The sequence below is a fragment of the Sciurus vulgaris genome, assembly GCF_902686455.1.
Source record: "Sciurus vulgaris genome assembly, chromosome: 4".
In the NCBI taxonomy this organism is placed as follows: Eukaryota; Metazoa; Chordata; class Mammalia; order Rodentia; family Sciuridae; genus Sciurus; species Sciurus vulgaris.
Window position 1 is genome coordinate 142,557,633 of NC_136464.1, and position 19,964 is coordinate 142,577,596.

At 35.2% G+C, this 19,964-nt stretch overlaps 1 protein-coding gene across 1 annotated transcript in view; it reads right to left on the reverse strand.

Moving 5' to 3' along the window:
• NUFIP1 (nuclear FMR1 interacting protein 1) overlaps window positions 1-19,964 on the reverse strand; it is a 40,283-nt gene that overhangs the window by 3,723 nt on the left and 16,596 nt on the right. Inside the window, exons 7-8 of the mRNA XM_079136999.1 lie at window positions 12,450-12,643; window positions 4,348-4,464 (exon numbers count right to left, since the gene is read on the reverse strand). Coding sequence (XP_078993125.1) covers window positions 4,348-4,464; window positions 12,450-12,643 — 311 coding nt within the window. The remainder of the gene's footprint in view (window positions 1-4,347; window positions 4,465-12,449; window positions 12,644-19,964) is intronic.

Consider the following 19,964-nt stretch of genomic DNA (forward strand, 5'->3'; position numbering starts at 1 on the left):
CTATACATATGTCCACTGGTATTCTTTGTAATATCTTTTATAATATAATAAATTAGTAAATTTAAGTAAATATTTCTTTGAGTTGTGAACTGCTTGCCAACTTAATCAAATGCAAGGAATGCGTATGTGCGAATACTGACTTATAGCCAGACAATCAGAAGCAGAGGTAAAACAACTCAGGACTTGCAACTGGCATCTGGTGGGGGTGGGGAGAAGCCTTAGAGACTGAGCCCTCAACCTTTGAGATCTGACACCACCTCCAGATAGCATCAGAACTGAATTAGTTGTTGTCTACTGCCAAACTGATAGCTTGCTTGGTGTGTGGGCAAAACAATCCCTACATGTTTGGTCACAGAGGCCTTCTGTGCTGGTTGCTAAATGAGAGTACAGTAGAAAATGAATTTGATTTTTTTCCTAAATCTTCAAAATTACCCAAACATTAATTACTCATTACATTAAGAAACAGGTCACAAGAGAAATTAGGAGATATTTTTGAAATATATAAAAATGAAAACATAGCATGTCAAATTTGGGGAATGCAGCTAAAGCAGCGCATCAAGGCAATTTGACACCTTTGAGTGCTATTAATTAGAAATGAAGAAAAGTCTAAAATCAACTTTTTTAAGCTGCTATGGTAATAAGGTAGACTGAGAAAAAAAGGAATAAAGAATAAAAAAAACAATAAATTTGAGTGAATATCAATAAAAAATAGTAGACAGAAAAATCAATGAAGGCAGAGGTTGGTTCCTTAAAAAGATTAAAACCTAGTAAGACTAATCAAGAAAAAAAGGGGGAAAAAATCAACTAATGAAAAAAAAGAGAAGATATCATTATAATATCAGAGTTTTATGACCAAACATATGCCAATAAATTCAATAACTTAGAAGAAACAGAAAATCTAATTTGTTTGATACCTATTAAAGACATTTAATTCATAATTTAAAACCTTCCCCCAAAGAAATGGTAGGTTCAGATGTCTTCACCACTGAATTCTACAAACAAGGAAAAAAAATAAAAAATAAAAAAAAATCAAAAGGTAGAAACCCTTAAGAAGGGAACCAGATCCCAATCCATTACAATAAAAGTAAACCAATGTCTCAAAGCCCTCATGAGCATGCATGCAAACATCTTTAATAAAACACTAGCAAATGAAATCCCTCAATGGATTAAAGTGGCAATACACCATAACCAAATAGATTTTATCATAGGAATGCAAGTTCATTTGAGATTTGAAAAATCACTCAATATATGTCACCATATTTTGAGAATAATGGAGACAAAACATATAAACAGCTAAAAATTTACAAGTTTTAAGATAGGGATCTCCATCCCTACTCCCAAATGGGTATTCTATGTATTTATTTACCATGAATCAAAGTGATATGACATGAAGAATTCTATCTTAGAAGTTGAGAGACTGAGTTCATTGCTTAGGTAAGAGTTGGGGAATCTAATCATATTTCTTAAAACCCTCCAAACTCAAGTATTACATAAGACTGAATGCAGGAATTACATTTCAAAGAAAGTATGGGTAAATGTTAAAAGCACAGACTGGTGCCAGACTGGTGGGTTCAAGTCTTGTTCCTTCACTTACTAGCTATGTAACCTGGGGGCAAACTACTAATGTCTGCCTAAATTTCCTCATTTATACAATAGAGATAAATAATGGCACCTAGTTCATGAGGTTATTGCAATAAGTGAATGAGTAAAGCACATAAAACAGTGCCTGGCACCCAGTAAGAACTATATGAGAATCTGCTGCAATGATACCTGTGATAATGTTTCTGCAAAGCGATGAGAAAAATAAAGAGAAATACAGCTATAAAAGAGTAATGCTAAGAATCCCTAAAGTAGTTTTAGGACTGAAAACTGTACAAATAATAATTTAAAGGCAAAAAAGAAAATCCATGGCACACTTCCTATCATTCCCTTCCTCTTCAAGTATTAATCACTTGACCTAAGAACAAATATGTCAAATGAGGGCTGGGGAGATAGCTCAGCTGGGAGAGTGCTTGCCTCGCAATCACAAGGCCCTGAGTTCGATCCCCAGTACTACAAAAAAAATGTCAAATGAATCAGAGTTTGTATTGTCAATTTTCTGCTAAGGAATGAGGACCTAGGACCATTTACATTTTTCTCTTTCTTGAGATATACATTTCCTAGCTAAGTTATGCTCATCAATTCAAATAAAACTTAAATACAGCATTTAGTTCTTTCAAACTGAAGTCACTCTTGAGGCCTTCTGAATTAGTTTTGAGCTTGGTGGTTTCCTCATCAATAGCTGAACCAGTTTAAAGAAACAGGAGAGCAAACCAACCCGTTTGGAAATAGTTCTCATGGAAATTTTCTTTCTTATTTATGTATTCATGATTCTGACAGCCCCAGATGTGAGCATATACTCTTCCTTTGTTTCAGTCTTGCTTGGGGAACCTTTCCTGCTTATCCCATCCTAGAACACAGAATTAAAACTGAAAGCTAGAGATTGCTACTGAGTGGAGGCTTAATAAAGCAATTTGAACTATATAAAATAATTCTTAAGACTTAGAAATATGCTGTAAAGGCTTTTTCCTTAAAGCAAAACATTTTAAATAATCAAAATTAATTCATACAAAATCAAATATAATTTTATTAGATATTATCCTTTGTTATCTATGAAAGAAAAGGTCACGTGTTACTATTTAGGAAGACAGCAAATGCCACATGGAGAAAGGCTATAAAAGAAGCAACATACCTAGCTTCTTTAAGATTTTTTAAGTCCCTAAACCTAAATTTTACACCAGCTGCACCACATACTAGGGTAGCAAATTTATCCTAAGCTTGAGGTATAAAAACGAAGGCCTGAGAGCACAAAGATCCCTTCCAGTTTTCTTTCTTACAATTTAAAAATGGTGGTTAAAAATGGTGGCAATTTCAAAATGAAGACATAAGTATAAAAGTATCAGATGTTTCATCTTAAGAGAGAAAAAAGGCATCAGTTCACCTTGTTTTTATGGGATTCAGTAATTTGGTAACAGTTTTCTTTCTTATCACTTGTCATAAATATAACTGAGAGGTGGGAAATATAATATGTGTTTAAAGAACAACTCCACCTTCATATCAGTATATTGGAAACAAGAGTAAAAGATAAATGTTGTTTTTCTTAAAATTAAAATTAAGAAGAGGCAACCATCTGTTATGGAATCCTCTGATAAAGCCAAAGTAGCTTATATTTCAAAATATGAGTAGCTTTTAACAAGCTACCGGAATAAGCCACAGCCCATTAAAAAAAGAAGAAAAAATCCCCCTGTTACAGACAGATATGAACACCAAGTTGCTTACTAAAGCCCAACTCTTCCTTAGTCAACATCCTCCAAATGCACACACACTGATTATCTTTAGTCAACAAAAGTGTTGCCACCTATATTCAATGACGTTTAACTCTTCATTCTACATCACATTTTCAGAACCTGTATCCTCATCCTTGGTACAGTTACTACTTGGATTACACACCTTCTCCTGAGATACATACACAGCAATTCTCTCATGGTTTGTAAAGTCTAAATAAAATTACCATACAGATACAGGTTTCCATAATCGTAGGATCTTGGATTGTTCACTAAACATATGCTAGGTTATTGATATAAACACTGGATTAAAACTTGCCATACTACATCAGATCAATAGCCTACTCATAGCTCTTGCATATGGCCCTAAAACAAATGCTACATGAGATTAAATTGGCTTATCATAATAAATTCCAAAATAAGGGCCCACACACCACCATCTGTAACATCACTTTTAAAAGTAAGTCATGTATCCTGAACATCACTGACCTCTCAGAAGACTCTTGAGGAAATTCCATTTCTTCCAACCTTTAAATTACACAGGCTAATACATGCAACCACAAGTATAGGGTTTCTGTGTTTTCCGAATAAGATAATTTATGTAAATGTGCTTATAAAAAGCAATACCCTACACACATTAAAAATTTTCCAACATCCTCTTTATCATCAAGGGCATCTCTCTACCTACCAAAGGTGGATATAAACATGTTCTGACAAGGGTTCTTGATAGCAGAGAATAAATTCATTTTCTTTTTGCTATTTCTTTTATTTCATTAGTGGATATTTTCTTTTCTTTCATTATATTGTAATCACTTTGCCTTTTTCTTACAAGTAGCAATACATTTCTCTACTACTACAGCTTTTCTTTATCCCATGTTAATTTCACTTATGAATCAAAGGAAAAAGGAACTTGAAGATCAAATAAAGAATATGAATCTTGGACGCTATTAATGCAGTGTGCACCAAAGGCAAAGGGCAACAAAATAAAACACACGTCACTGTAGTAATAGAGGCCATGACTTACCGTCTGGCTCACTCTCTGACCCTGAGAGACTGCCATAGCTGCTCATTAGTGAACACAAGGCTGGTGTCACTTCCTTAGGTACGACTGTATGCTGTGGTTTCTCCTCCTTATCAGACTCTGAAATAAGAGGGGAAAGAACAAAGATTCAAATAGTGTACCCCAAAACATCTACCACTATGAAAAGAAAGCTGATTGCCTTCCAGTCTTTCATGTTGGTAAAAACAAATGAATTTCTGCTAGGTGTGGTGGTGCACACATGTAATCCCAGAGGCCAGGGAGGCTGAGGCAGAAGAATGGTGAATTCAAAGCCAGCCTCAGTAACTAAGCAAGGCCCTAAGCAACTCAGCAAGGCCCTGTATCTGAATAAAATACAATAAAGGGCTTGGGATGTGGCTCAGTGGTTAAGTGTCCCTGGGTTCAATCCCAGATATTAAAAAAAAAAAAAAAAATTTCTGATAATTTCCTTAATCTTCCCAAAAACAAATTGCAAGAGGCCTGAAAGTGTTTTCCTTAGTTTAAATCTTGAGCAAAGAAGTTATGTGCTACAGGGGGAAGAGAGGAACTAATGGAAGCTGTAAACAACTCAGTTAACTTACTATGCTTCACAGGTTATGGAATCCAGGCATTCCCTAAATTAACTGAATTACACAGGTTTTGCTATTAATTTACAGGTAGTGGGAAGGCCAAAAATTTATTTAATTTTACGGGATGAAGATCATTAACTCTGAAAATTCAATTTAGGAATTAAAAAATATATATAAAAATATCCATCCCCTTTTGTTGACCCTTTTGTTGTTTTCAAGACTGGTTTTCAGGACCCAAATAATATTTAAACCATTCTATAAGTTTAGTGAAAGAGTTTTAATGAAATGAACCTACCCTAAAGATTTTATTATTTAGAACTTCTAAGAATTTATGTCGAACACTACAGAGCCTGCCAAAGGTAAAGTGTTTGATCAGAGCCCAGCAATCCTAGCTGTAGCCCCAGGACACCACCCATTACATTTATTTTTGGCAGCTCTAAAAAACACATTAACTGTTGTAGACAACCAATAAAAATAAAACCTGAATGAAGACAATAAGTGGCTTGTCCATTTAATGAACCAGCTCAACCTACAACCAATATGGAACGTCTCAACTGGAGCACTTAATGTTCACCAAGACAGTCCAAGGGAAACTAAAATATGCCACTAGGAAGTGTCAGTAACCTCTTATGTGAATGCTGACCTAGCCACCCACACTACCAGCACCACATGCCCTAAAACTGCTCCTATTTTAGGTTAGATTATTACCTTTTCTCTTGGATTAATAAAGGAAAAGAAAAATATGGAATTTATATGAGAAGAAATCTATCACAATTTTAGTACAAAAACTATTTATCCATTGTTTGAATGATCAAAGACAAAACAGTAGTATTTCCTTCCAAGACCTAAAGAAAGCACACACACCCTTGTTTAATCCTATGTGACATCCTATGACTTTCACTATCAGTTACAGGTGATTAAACCAAAACTCAAAAGAATTAAAAGTAAATTTCTGTCAGGTAACTTATTATAAAAATGGTTAGGTCGATTTTAAATCTTGGCTACCAGACTCCAAAGCCCAATTTTTAAACTCGTGTGCCATCTCCTACAGATTATACAGTCTTCTTAAAATGAAGCCACTGTATCAAAACATATTTATAGTCAACGATAGTGTTAACGTCTTTTTTCAGCCCATTCCATTGCTTTTTTTCCCTTTTATGGCAAAACTCTGAACAGCTACTTGATAAAATTCACCACAGAAATATGGGTCCAAAATATCCTCCAGTCCACTACTCCAATTTGTCTCTGAGGACCATGGCACCAGAGAAACCTTTTCTTTTCCCAAGTTCACTTGGGTCCTCTGTGTTGCCAAATCAAAAGGTAGTTTCTCGGTTCTCCTCTTATTTAACTTACCAACAGTACATAGCCATGTTCTATTTTTTAAAACCTTCTCTTGACTTCCAGAACCCCTTCACTTGGCAGTCTTTTCCCAATCTCCCTTCTGAACTCTCCTCACTAACAAACTTCCAAAATTATGAAGCGACCCTGGATCCAACTCTGACAGTGTTTCCCCTTCCCTAGATGATCTGATGTTCCCTAAAATCTTAAAACGTTACATATATACTTGTAAATCAGAATTTTGTGCCTGCAACCTTTTTCCCCCTTAACTCTAGAATAATCCTAACTGTTCACCAAACATCTCTACTTAAATGTCAAACAATTATCTCAACTGTGTCCAAAAACAAACATTTGATTTCTACTTGGAACATGCCCCACAGTACTAACTCCCCCTCAATGAATGTCAACTCTTTCTTCTTAAGGGTTAAGACCAAAATGTAGCAATTATTCATGAATCATCTTTCTTTCTCATACCTTATCTATGCAATTAACAACTGCCAAAAGTTATTTAAAAAACAAATCTAGCATCATACTCCTTTCTCACTACAACCCAAGGTAACATTTCTTACATGGACAATTCTAACAGCCTCCTAAAAAATACCCTGGATAGGACTCTGCCCACTTCTCCTTATAGTCTAGTCTCCACCCAAACACATAAATCGCATCACCTCTCTGCTCAACCTGGGAATAAAATCCCAAGACCTCCACTGGCCCACACAGCCAGCCCGACTTGACCCGACCTTGCACGTGTCTTGTAACAAACCCACTTTCTTCCAGGCTTACGCCACTGCCTCCCGACGGCTCCCTCAGCACGCAAGGCAGCTCTTCCCTGCTGCTCCCTGTGCTGGGAATGCTGTAAGTATTCAGCAATTGGATGTCTTTTTTCATGTCGCATCCGAGTGCCTTCACTGATCACTCCACATAAAACAGCAGAATTCCTCCAAACACCTTCTCCCATCCTTTACTCAGCTTCATGATGCTTATCCACACATCATGCAGTGGATTTGTTTATCGACTCCCTGTTAAGGTTTGGATGTGAAATGCCCCCAAAAGCTCACAGGTGAGACATGCTGCAGGAAGGTTTACAGGAGAAATGAAAGCCTTACCCCAACCAGTGAATTGATCCCCTGATGGGATTGACCACGTGGTAACTGAAGGGGGCGGGTGTGGCTGGAGGAGGTAGGTCCCTGGGGTGTGCCTTTGGAGTCTCCACACTCTTCTGCCATGATGTTCCTCCTTACCTACACCCCAAGGAATGGAGCCGACTGTCTGTGCACTGAGACCTCTGAAACCAAGAGCCTCCAAATAAACTTTTCCTCCTCTACAATTGTTCTTGTCAGGTCTTTTAGCCACAGCAGCGAAAAAACTGACTAAAATACTCCCCCCAAACCACAAGTTACAGGACAGATGGGGTTTTGCTGTATTCTCAGATCCTAGAATACAGCAAAGGTATTCAACAAATACCTGAAGAACAAACTGTTGCATGAATTAGACAGGGTTAATTAGCATGAATCAGAGTGCTAATAAAAAGTAGAGCCATGATAGAAAACTACATTTGCATGGATCTAAAGTATATATAACATGATTCCATTTTTATTTTTAAAAATCACATGAATGTGCACAGGAAAAACACTGGAAGGATACACAAAAACATGTGAGCAGTGGCCCTATTTTTAAGTTAATAAAGCAAGTTTTTGAAAAATATTTTATGCTTTTAATCTTTTCCCTCATTTTCTCTATTACTTTTATAGTTGAAAAAAATAGAAAATGACAAAGGGAAATAAAACCTTAGAAAACAGTGTTCTTCATGATTCAGTTCATAAGCACAGGGCAAGGCTTTAACTGGCTTACAGAGTCTCCTGCCCTCCTCCCTTTGGTCCTAAACTTTTTATTTTGAAACAATTTTGGAGTTACCTAAGTATTACAAAGCACAGGCGTTTCCATATACACTCCACCCTACTTCCCTTATGTTATCATCTCACATAACAAAGGTCATCTATCACAGCTAACAAATTAACACCAGTGCCATCCATCCTACCACCTAAGCTGTAGCTGTATTGTCATTTCCTCAGTTTTTCCATTCCAATTTACCATTCCATACTGGATTTAGTTGTCATGACACCTTAGTCTTCTCCAGTTTTTCAGTCTTTCCTTGTCTTCCAGGAACTTCACACTTTTGAAGACTGTAGATCAGGTTAACAGTAGATGTCCCTCAGTTTGGGTTTGTCTGACATTTCTTATATTAGACAAATGCTATGGATTTGGGGGAAGAACACTACAGAGGAGATGGAGTCATCTCATCACAACATAGCCTGCAACGTCAATATGATTTATTACTGGTGATGTTCACCTTGATTACTTGGTACTCAGCTGATTTCTCTAATAAAGTTACTATTTTTCTCTTTCATTATTCATTCCCTGAAATGAGTTATTAAGTCTAGCCCACATTCAAGGGGAGGAGAATTAATCTCCAACTCAAGGTAAGGAGCATCAAAGAATTCTTGACATGTTAAAACCACCACAGTAATTAATAAATGTTTTGGGAAGAGATATTTTGAGGCTATGCAGATACTGTTTTGCCTTAAAATTTGGCCACAATTCTGCCATTCCTCAGTGGATCTTGCCTAAAATAATTATTACTGGGGTATTTTTATGGTGATCTCCTATATCTCTCATCTATATGTATCCACTGGAATTCTCTTGTAAAGAAAGATTCATCCCTCTTCACTCATATTTATTTATTCAAGCCCTTATTTAAATCAGTATGAATGCTTGCATATATACTTGTGCGACAGAGATTATAATTTATTATTTATTTTGTGGCTCCATTTGTTCCAACTTTGGCCATTGAGAATTCTTTGTAGTACCCTTCCCTTCTATGCCAACACTGTTACATTTTTTGAAAACTTTCTGGAACTATGAGATGCTCTAGGCTCACCTTATATTTTCTCTGTCCCAACTCCAGAACCAGTCATTTCTCTAAGAAGCCCTGGTTTCATTAGAGTATGGCCTTTGGAATCCACAATCTGGGAGTGGGTATACTTGTTCCTAGGAGGACCACTAAGTTCACTAAACTTGACAGCCTCCCCAAAGGGAAGAGTTAGGAGTTTCTACATATGAATAACTCTTCCCATATAAACAACTCTTCCCCTCTCCATTATATATTTAAGGGACCCACAACAGGTAATAGCACTTTAATCATCATTTTGGCATTTTAAGTCACCTTAAACAATGACTTCTCATCTCACACACCCCTAAAGGCTATTCCCAAAGTTGCTGGGATCTACCTAACAGTTGTAATACCTATCCTAGAAAGACTATGCTGAATGCACTGACAAATGGCTGACAAAATAGTACCTGAGAAACTTCACTCACTCTGTTTAAATGTGGTTGGTTCTTTTTAGAAGAATGACTTTCTGATATTTGCCGGAAATGGATGGATCTGGAGACTACCATGCTAAGTGAAATAAAACAATCCCAAAAAACCAAAGGTCTAATGTTTGTAATGTTTTCACTCACTTTTTTTTTTTTTTTAATAGCTGAAACATCTCTCTGAACTAAAAATACCAGTAAAAACATAGAAATAAAAATGATGGGCTGGGGTTGTGGCTCAGTGGCGAGCACTTGCCTAGCACGTATTAGGCACTAGCTTTGATTCTCAGCACCACATACAAATAAATTTAAAAAAATAAAATAAAAATAAAGGTCCACTGACAACTAAAAAAATACTTTAAAAAAACGATGAAATAGAACTTTAGAACTCAATTTCTCTTACTGTGAAAAACTTAGTGACACTTTTATAAGGTAAATGATAAGTTACTATAATTTAATTATTGGCATTTTGATTTTCTTGCAGAATAATATAAAATTTTTAATAATTACTTATATTAACTAAATTTTAATAATTCTAAATTCATAGCCTACACATATGGTTTTTATAGTCAAGACTTATATCCTCATTCCTGACCCTTAAAACAAGTATGTTCCCATCCTTGGCTCTCAATATGGGGAAAGTTTCAACATCTAAACCAAAATAAAATTATGGAAGATCTTTCATGTAACTGCTTCTGGGAATCTAACTTAATTCTTCCTATAAATGAAGATGAGAGGTTATTTAACCTCTGTTTAACATGTCTAAGTTCTGTGGACTTAAAGCTTAAATAGAGGCAAGATACAATCATCTTTAGTTGGTATTTTAACATATTGACAAATACTGAAATAATTCTTTAAAAAACAAAAATAACAAGAGCTGGAGATATAGCTCAGTGGTGGAGCTTTGGCCTACATGTGTGAAGTCCTGGGTTAGATCTCCAGCATGGCAAAACAAAACAAAACAAGATCAAACAGGGGTTGGAGGTATAGCTCAGTGCCAGAATGATGGCCTAGCATGCGCGAGGCCCTGGGTTCAAACCCCAGCACTGCAGAAACCAAACAACCATCAAGCAGAATTAACTTCATCTACCAAAACCAAGAGGAAAGACAGAAACAAAAGCAACAAACACTATTAAATATCAGAGTCCTTCAAATGTTCATCAAAAAAAAAAAAAGTAAAAAATTTAATAATTTTCAAATTAGTAACATTTTAAAAATATTTTAGTGACATAAAAATTTATATCTGGGGTATAGATAGTAGTTTGCCATCAAGGTCACACTTTGCAAATCTGAAGAAGTGGGTGTGGTCTTTTGAAAATTTTTCAGGGGGGGGGGGAATCAGTATCCAAGAGTAAACTCAGAACTGGCTCAAAATATCATCTGCCTTTTCCGTGCTCTCATCAAGGGTAAGAAGGTGCCTTCTGTAAACTCTCGCCCACATCTCAAATATCCTAGACTCATACAAAACAATTTAAACAAATTTAGACTTCACATGTAGAAGTCCCCACTAATGTAGGGTATTAGTGGAGTCAAACTCTTAAGTTCAAATTCTGGCTCTGCCACTAACTACAGTATGATTAAGGCAAGGTTATTCGTGATTTCTTTTTTCTTTCTTTCTTTCTTTTTTTTTTTTTTGTGGTGCTGGGGATCGAACTCACAGCCTTGTGCTTGCAAGGTAAGCACTCTACCAACTGAGCTATCTCCCTAGCCCTGTTCCTGATTTCTAAAAGGGAGTCATGACAGCACCTATGTAAAAGGTTGTTATAAGGAAAAGAGTTAACATACACAAAGCATATGGAGCATAGTGCATATGGAGTATAGTGAGTACCTTATTCAGAAAGTGTTAGTTGGTGTTAAGATAATTTATGGTTATTACTATTTCTACCAAATTTTATCTTACTAAACCTAACTCAACATTCCACTGCACCAAGATCCTTTTCCATCCTAATTCTGTCAATACATTCCTGCCACCTTTAAATTCAATAATTTCCCACATAATTATCATGAAAGCAAGTGTCATCCAAGCTGAACAGAGATTGCAACCAAACCTATGACAAAACATCATAGCACTCACTAATCATCTTTGGAAATTTCTCTGCAGTAGGAAGTATATGCAATTAAATAAAAGCCTCACAATGTTACTGGAGGGGAAGGTCATATAAATGTTTACACATACATTTTCATTTATCTGAAGGGAAAAATGGAAGCTAAGGAGCTAAGAGATATCTGTGTGTGATAGCAATATTTGGGGACATTCAATTTTTGGCTTAAACAAGAGTCAACTTGTCCTATTAATTATAGAAGAAATTTAAGGATAAACTATAAACATATGAAAATATATTCTACACTCTGAGGAAGAATATGATTAGGAAAATTAATGAATTAATGTAACTTGTCTATAGAGACCATGCTTGTGTTTGGTAGTATACATAGTGGCTTCCAAAGAATTACTGCTTTATAAGCAAGAGAAAAAAAGAATTCATGTAAAAAGGCCAATTTGTGTCTATGGAAACTCAAAACAATCTTAAAAAAAAAACTCCCAAGATTATATCATACTTTGAAAATTACCCAAGAAATCTTTCTCCCATAGCCTGCCTGCCCTGTGAATTCCCACCCAAGACTCAGAAAAGATGTTCTGAAATGAGACTTTCCACAAGATACTTCTCTTAAAAACAAAAACAAACAAAAAAAAAGCATCATTCTAGATTTTTATGTGTCATCCAGTTTTCCACAAAAGAGACTATAAGTGACCAACTTCAACATCATTATCTATACACTTATAAACACATTATTTTCCTTTTAACTTACCAGAATCACTATTTATCAAAGCACCAAGAGGATCTGCATTTGCCTTAGGTGGACCTACAGGCTTTGAACCAGGGAGGCGATTTTCTGACCCAGGAACACCTCTCTGTCTGGCACCACCATTTTTCCATTTGTGATGTCTTCCAGGACTTCTGACCTTGGCCATCTGTGAATTTCTGGACATCCCCTTCATCTTGCTGGAATAAGAAAAATACAATTCAAGGAAAAGTTGAAACCTAGATGTTAAACTGATCATTTGTAGCCTAGTACATTAAATAGACCAAAACAAAAGAAAGTCAGTGGTTCCCAAAGACAGAGAGGTCTTAGTAGAACTTCAAAAGATGACACTCTACAATATACCACATCTTATTCATCCTCAGCTTCACACTGCTACCCATATTTTTGCCCATCTGAAATTGAACTATGTTGTGCAATCACTGGCAGATCAATTTAACTAGCAGCATTCTTTCATTCCTGTTCTACACAAAAAAGATTAAGAGTTTATAAAGTACATTCACTCTTGTCTACTCAGTTTTAAGGAGCTTTAAAGTTTCTCAAGCATTTACAAACATGGTGCCTTGTTTGACCTTCATGACAACACCTGGAAGCAGATTGTAGCTGTACCACTTTCTCTAGTTAATAGGAAGATCATAGGCCCAGTACAATTCTAAGTGCTCTCTCAACCACTTCAATTACTTCTTTTAGAATGAAAATAAGCAGTTAGGAGAGCATTTTCTAATTTAAGTCAATTTAAGAACAAAAAAGTTCATTAATAATACATTCTCCATAAACAATAATACGAAGTGTCTTCTGATAAACTGAATTTCCTCAAAGATATGCAGGGTATTCCAATTTGCCATTTTGGGGGCAAAACTAATTTTTTTTTCATTAATAATGGGGGATGGTAGATAGGAGTACAGAATTAGAAATTGAGTCCAAATTTCAATTTTGCCTGTGTTTCTTGGAAAATATTTATATCCTGAGCCTGTTTACTCTTTTACTTGTAGAATGGGAATCAGGGACATAGAATTAAGTAAGATAATACAAAGTACTTCACTTAGAGCAAGGTAATATCTTGAGCCCTTAATGTTACCATAACATTTTCTAAATAATCTGCTGAACCAATACATTCAGTTTACATCTGCAATCCAAAGGCTCATAATCCTTTCAGGGTCACCATAACTCTTCTAGAATCTCATTCCAAAACTTTATATACATAAACTCCAAATTTTTCAGAAAGCCAAAATTATCATGGACCAATTTCTAATATCCATCCATCGGGGTCTATGAACTCAACAGCATCATTGCAGGCAAAACAGGCAGTTTGGCTGCTTTGCCTCTGATATCCTCTGGCTCTAGTCCCACAAGGATAATGAAGAGATGCCACTTTTCTTGGGCTCCCACTCAGATACCTTCCCTGCATCCAGCTCCTACAGCATCTGACCACAGTTGGTTTTTGATTATCTGTCTTTAAGGTATTCACTAATATGTAATGAATTAGAATGATCCTTAACTGATGAGATGAATAAGACTTTATTAAAAAACTAGTATACCTGGTATCTGTATTTTACCCCTCATCTGAAGTTGTAATTCTATCACTTCACTGCTTGACAAGCATTTGAGAAAGGAAAAGTTCATTTAATCAATACTTTAAAACAGTTACAAAAGGTATAAATAAAAATGCAGACGTATATAAAATGGACTAAGGAATAATTTTAACTAAAAAGCTAATAGAGATGACAAGAGAATTAAAAAAAAAAAAAAAAAGCTCATTCCAAAAAAGCACGGAAGTAACAAGGAATATGACAAATTAAAAAATAAAACTAGAAAAACAAATAGAATGATGGTGAATGAAAACTCAACCATATTAGGAATTATACTACATACATTATGTACATACACACACACATATACATACATGTACATATACACACATATATGAACTAAGGACTATTTAAAGATACAGGTTTTCAGTCTAATTTTTTTTTGGGAGGTGGGGTGGTACCAAGGATCAAACTCAAGACCACGCACATGGTAGGTAAGTGCTCTTTCACTGAGATACACTCCCTGCCTTCAGAATGGATTATTTAAAAGAAAAAAAAGTCCAAATTATATATGATGGAAGAGATACACAGAACATTTAAAAGCAATAGGCTGTTGAAAACACTGTCCTCTCTGCACTGCCTTATAGTGCCATCTTTATCATAAATCAGGTGATTGTTTATCAATGAATCTGTTTATGTCCTTATTCTGTTCTATGGATCTGCCTATCTTTGGCCAATATCACATTATCTACATTATTCTAATTTAGCTCTTCTAGAACGTTTTCATACAATTTTAAAGCTTATCAGTCTCCCTAACCCCTGCTAAAAATATTTTTAAAACTGTTAAGATTTTGATTGTGATCAACTTATGTAGATATATAATTATACTGTCTTCAATCTATAAATACTATATATTTATTCATTTATTGAGGTCTTTAATTTTTATAGTTTTCAGCATAGAGGTTCTGCAAATCTTTTATTAGATTTATTTCTAGATATTTGGTATTTTTGAGGTGAATGCAAGTGGCATTTAAAAAAATTTACTCTTTGTTGCTAGTTTATAGAAACAATTGATTTTTAAAATGCTGATGTTAGATGTATTTGGCTGAATTCATTTATGAACATTGTTAGCAGTCATTCATGTCTTGGTCCCAATCTCAGGGGAAATGTGACCTGTATTTCACCATTAAGTATGATTTGTGGTTATAAGGTATTGGTAGACTTTCTATTCCTCATTTCCTGAGAGAATTTTTAAGAACAGGTGTTGAATTTTACCACATATTTTTCCTTATGCATTAAGTTAATATCATTTTACTCCTTTATTATGTTAATTTGATAAATAACATTTGATTTTCAATTATCAAACTCCTAAAATAAATCTCATTTGGTCATGATGTATGCCCTTTTTTCATATTTGCCAGATCAGATTTGTTAAGTCTTTGTTTAGGATTTTTGTTTATTTAGTCAACAGATATTTGCTTCTTATTTTCCATTACTATAATGTCCTTGTGAGGTCTGGGTATCAAGATTATATATACAGTTATATTATATATAACTCTTGTTCTGTTTTTGTTTTTTTTATGGGGCTGGGAGTCAAATCCAGAGTCTTGCACATGGTAAGCAAGCACTCTATCACTGCACTACACCCTCACCCTAGACTGGACTCTTAAAATGGAATGCTGAGTTTTGTAAGAGTTTTGTAAGATTTGTTCTGTAAATGCTTCAAAGAATTTGAGTGAAGCCATCAAGACCTAATTTTTTTTTTTTTCCCCAGAAAAGTTCTTAATTATGGATTCAGTTTTCCTAACAGGCAACTACCAGAGAAAGTCTGATATTTAACTCCTTGAGTCAGTTTTAGTAGTTCATATTTTAAATGTATTGCTAAATTTCCATGCCTTTAGGGTTTTTCTAGTCGTCTTCCAATTTCTGGTGGAATTTCACTTGGTTGTGTGATTTCACTCATTTGAAATTTATTTCAAGAGCTTTTTGGTAACATGTACACTCTAGTTGTTGGATACAGTAATATTCTACATTAGGTTAGTTGTGTTCAAATCTCTAATATTATAGATTATTTCATAATAGTCACAGACAAAAGTGTCTTAAAATCATCAACTTGGAATTTATCTAGTTCTCCTTTAAAGCACTCAATATTTTGTCCTTTAAAGTTATAAAGTTATGTTGTCAGATAACAAACAGCTTTTAATTTTTCTTTCTTTTTTTATTTTTTGGTATATTTTGTGTGTGTATGTGCAGGGCTAGGGATTGAACCCAGGAGTGCTCTACCACTGAGCTACATCCCCAGTCCTTTTTATATTTTATTTAGAGACAGGGTCCAGAGAAGTGGCCCAGGCTGGTCTCAAACTTGTGCTCTTCCTGTTTCAGCCTTCTGAGTAGCTGGTATTACAGTTGTGCAACACCATGCCCAGTTCCACTGACCTTTTCAACATTATGAGATATTCCTATTATCTCTAATAAGCTCATGCTTTAACATCTGTTCAGTCTGGTATTAATAATGTTATACCAGGTTACTTTTGGTTGGTGTTTACCTAATAAAACAATTAAAACCAGACTGACTGAAACTCACAGTGGGAAATTTTTAGAAAGGGACCTCAATCCCTATACTATATACAATAGTTAATTCTAGACATAAATGAGAAAAGCGGAGCAACAAATCTTCCTATAAAAACAGAGGAATAGCTTCATGACCTTCAGATAGGCTTTCAGATAGAAAGGTTTCTTAGGCAGAACATAACTAGTATTGACCATAAAAATAAAACACAGATAAATTAGACTGGGTGAAAATTAAGAATTTTCACTTATCAAATGACAGCATTAGGAACTTCCATTCTGGCCAAAAGAAAGCAACACAAACCATATTTTTCCTCCTATCTGAGACAACCAAAAAAACAGGCAAAATGCAGAAACAAGGGTTTCTATGACACAGGCTATCAAGTAACAAGAATACTGATCTCTGAGAGATGGGAAATGAATGAGCAGTGAGCCCTACAACTGCCAAGCTTACTGCCTGAGAGTTTCCAGATTGCTAGGAGAAGGGGGACACCCAGATGGAACTTGGTAGACTCCCAAGTTGGGGAGTTGGAGCTGGGGCTCCAGAGAAAAAGACTTCTGCAGTTTTCAGGAATTCACTGAGGGGAAAAAGTTGTAGAAAGAGAGAAAACTAAATTATTTAGCAGAGGACTGATCAGCCCATACATGCAAGGGCCAAGAAAGAACCACCCAAAGGATCAGAGGTAAGAGTACCTACATCTTCATATGGGGGTCATGAATACGGTACCTGTTTTCACCTAACACCTTTGGGTATAATACCCAGAACTTTCATTCCACAGTAATGAGGAAGAGTTAGTTCCAAACTAAATACTGTCCTGGTCACACCCAACAATTCTTGAAGGCAAGACCCAAAAAGATCAGATGGCTGTTAAGTGACTTCGTTATGTACCCTTCCCCTTCCCCACCAAATTTTTAAGAACATTTAAAGGAATGTAAAAATATCTAGCACCCAATGAAGTAGAATTTTCTTTTATCCTGTAAAAAATTATCAGATATGCATATATAGGATATATGGGAAAATGTAACCCATAATGAGAAAAATTACAAATTGATCCAGAACTGACACAAACATTAGAATTAGCAGAGAAAAAGTTCAAATCAGTTATGATAACTGTATTCCTCATGTTCAAAAAGTAATGTCTGAGATAAAAAATGCAAAATACAATTGAGACAAAAAATATGAAGATTAATGCAAGATTAGTCACTGCATAGGAAAGAATAATGAACATAATGGTATAACAATAGAAACTAGTATGTAGCACAGAGAAAAGAAGAATTGTATAAAATGAAGAGCCTCAGTGACTTATGGGACAATTTCAAGCAGCCTAATATACAGATATAACTGAAGTCTCTGAATGGGAGAAGGAGGTGAAGAAAAAAAAAGAAATAATGGGCAAATTTTTTTCGGGTTTGATTTAAAACAAAAGAAAAAACCCATAAACTCATAATTCAAGAAGCTCAACAAACCTCAAGCACAAGAAACATGAAGAAAACTATGCCAAGGCACATCTTAATCAAATTGCTCAAAACCAGTAATTAAGAAAAAAATCTGAAAAAGGGGTCATAGGAAAAAAGGCACTTACATAGATAAACAGCAGATCTTTTCCACTGGAAACAATGCTAATGAGAAGCCAAGAGAGCAACACCTTTACAGGACTATGAATTTTAAAAAAGCCTGCCAACTCAGAATTACATATCCAGCAAAAATATCCTCTATAAAAGGAAAGCAAGAAAAGATTTTTTTTTCAGACATACAACTGCATGGAGTGATCTCCAGCAGACTTTCGGCTCACTATAAGAAATATTAAAGGAAATTCTACAAGCACAAGGAAATTAGCAACAGATGGATCTATACCAAAGAATGAAGAGCATCAAAATAGTAACTGCATCGGTATCTTAGCCATCAGTCAACCAAATCCCAGCTGTGACCAAACCTTTTCAGCAGATGTGCCTGGCTTCCATCTGACCCAGATGTCTGAGTAATTATTTACTGTTATAAAAAAATAAATAAATAACATACATGCCATTCAAATGCATAGCTAGGTAAATAACTCCTACAAATCAAGAAAAGCAGTCCCAATTAAAAACTGGTCAAAGACTTGAACTGGTACTTCACAAGAGAATATTAAAACAGTCAATAAGCATATGACACGATGCTCGACACCATTAGGAGGGAGCTGGCATGACATGGGAGAAAGACGCAACATCACCAAGTGCTGACTAATGTAACAGAGAAATTACATGCCACTAGCAGAAGTGTGCATTAATTCAACCACTTTGGCAAACTGGCCCTAGCCATTAAAGCTAAACATACAGCTACCCTATGACCTAGCACATGTATTTGACTAATGAGTATTAATGTCACAAAATACTGTAGAATATATGCAAAAGAAAGTTTATAGCAGCTTTATTCACAACAGCCCAACCCAAATGCCCCAAAACAGAATATTAAAATTCCATACACAATCTCAAAATTGAGTTCAGTACAGCAATACGAACAAAACAATTTTCAACTACATATAATATGGATAGATCTCACAAAATAATTTTCAGCCCTAGAAATCACATAACTAAGACTACAGACAGTATAATTTCATTTATATAAAGTCCTACAAACAGGCAAAGTAAATTTATGATGATGGAAATCAGAAAAGGGGTTATCACTAGAGAAGCACTGAAGGGAAAACTTAAAAGCTTTGTGAGGTAAAGATGTTCTGTATATTAATCTGTGTGGAGATTTCACAGATGTGCTGGAATCTGTGTGCATGCATGTTTATGTATGTAAAACCTCATCAAGTTTTGCATTTAAGATTTACATACTGTAATTATATTACAAAGTCAATAAAAGTAAACAAAATGAAAAATTTGAAAAAAAATTAATGAAAGTGAAAGGCAGAGTAGTGGAAAGAGTATCTCATACACTGCCAATGGGAGAGCAGACTGGTCCAGTTTTTATGACAGATGTTTGGCAGCATCTATCAATATTATAAACACTCATACTCTTTAACTCAGCAAATCCATTTCGAGGAATGCATCCTTAGAAATATTTGTGTAAAATATTTTATGTACAAAGGCAACATGGTCACTTGTTACTAGCTAAGGATTCATAAAAATTTAAATATTTGTCATTAAAAAATTGGTTAAAACAAAAAACAAAAGGACTGGGACATCAGTAACCTTCCCTATACATCTTTAAAGAATGAAGTTTGTGATCAGGATGGTGGCTCATGCCTGTAATCCCAGTTCTTTGAGAGCCTGAAGCAAGAAGACTGTAAGTTCAAGGCCAGACTGGACCCTGTCTCAAAACAAAAAAATAAAAAAGGCTTGGGTGTGGCTCAGTGGCAGAGTGTTTGAGCAAGTCCCTGGGTTTAATCTCCAATACTACATTGAAAAATAATAATAATAA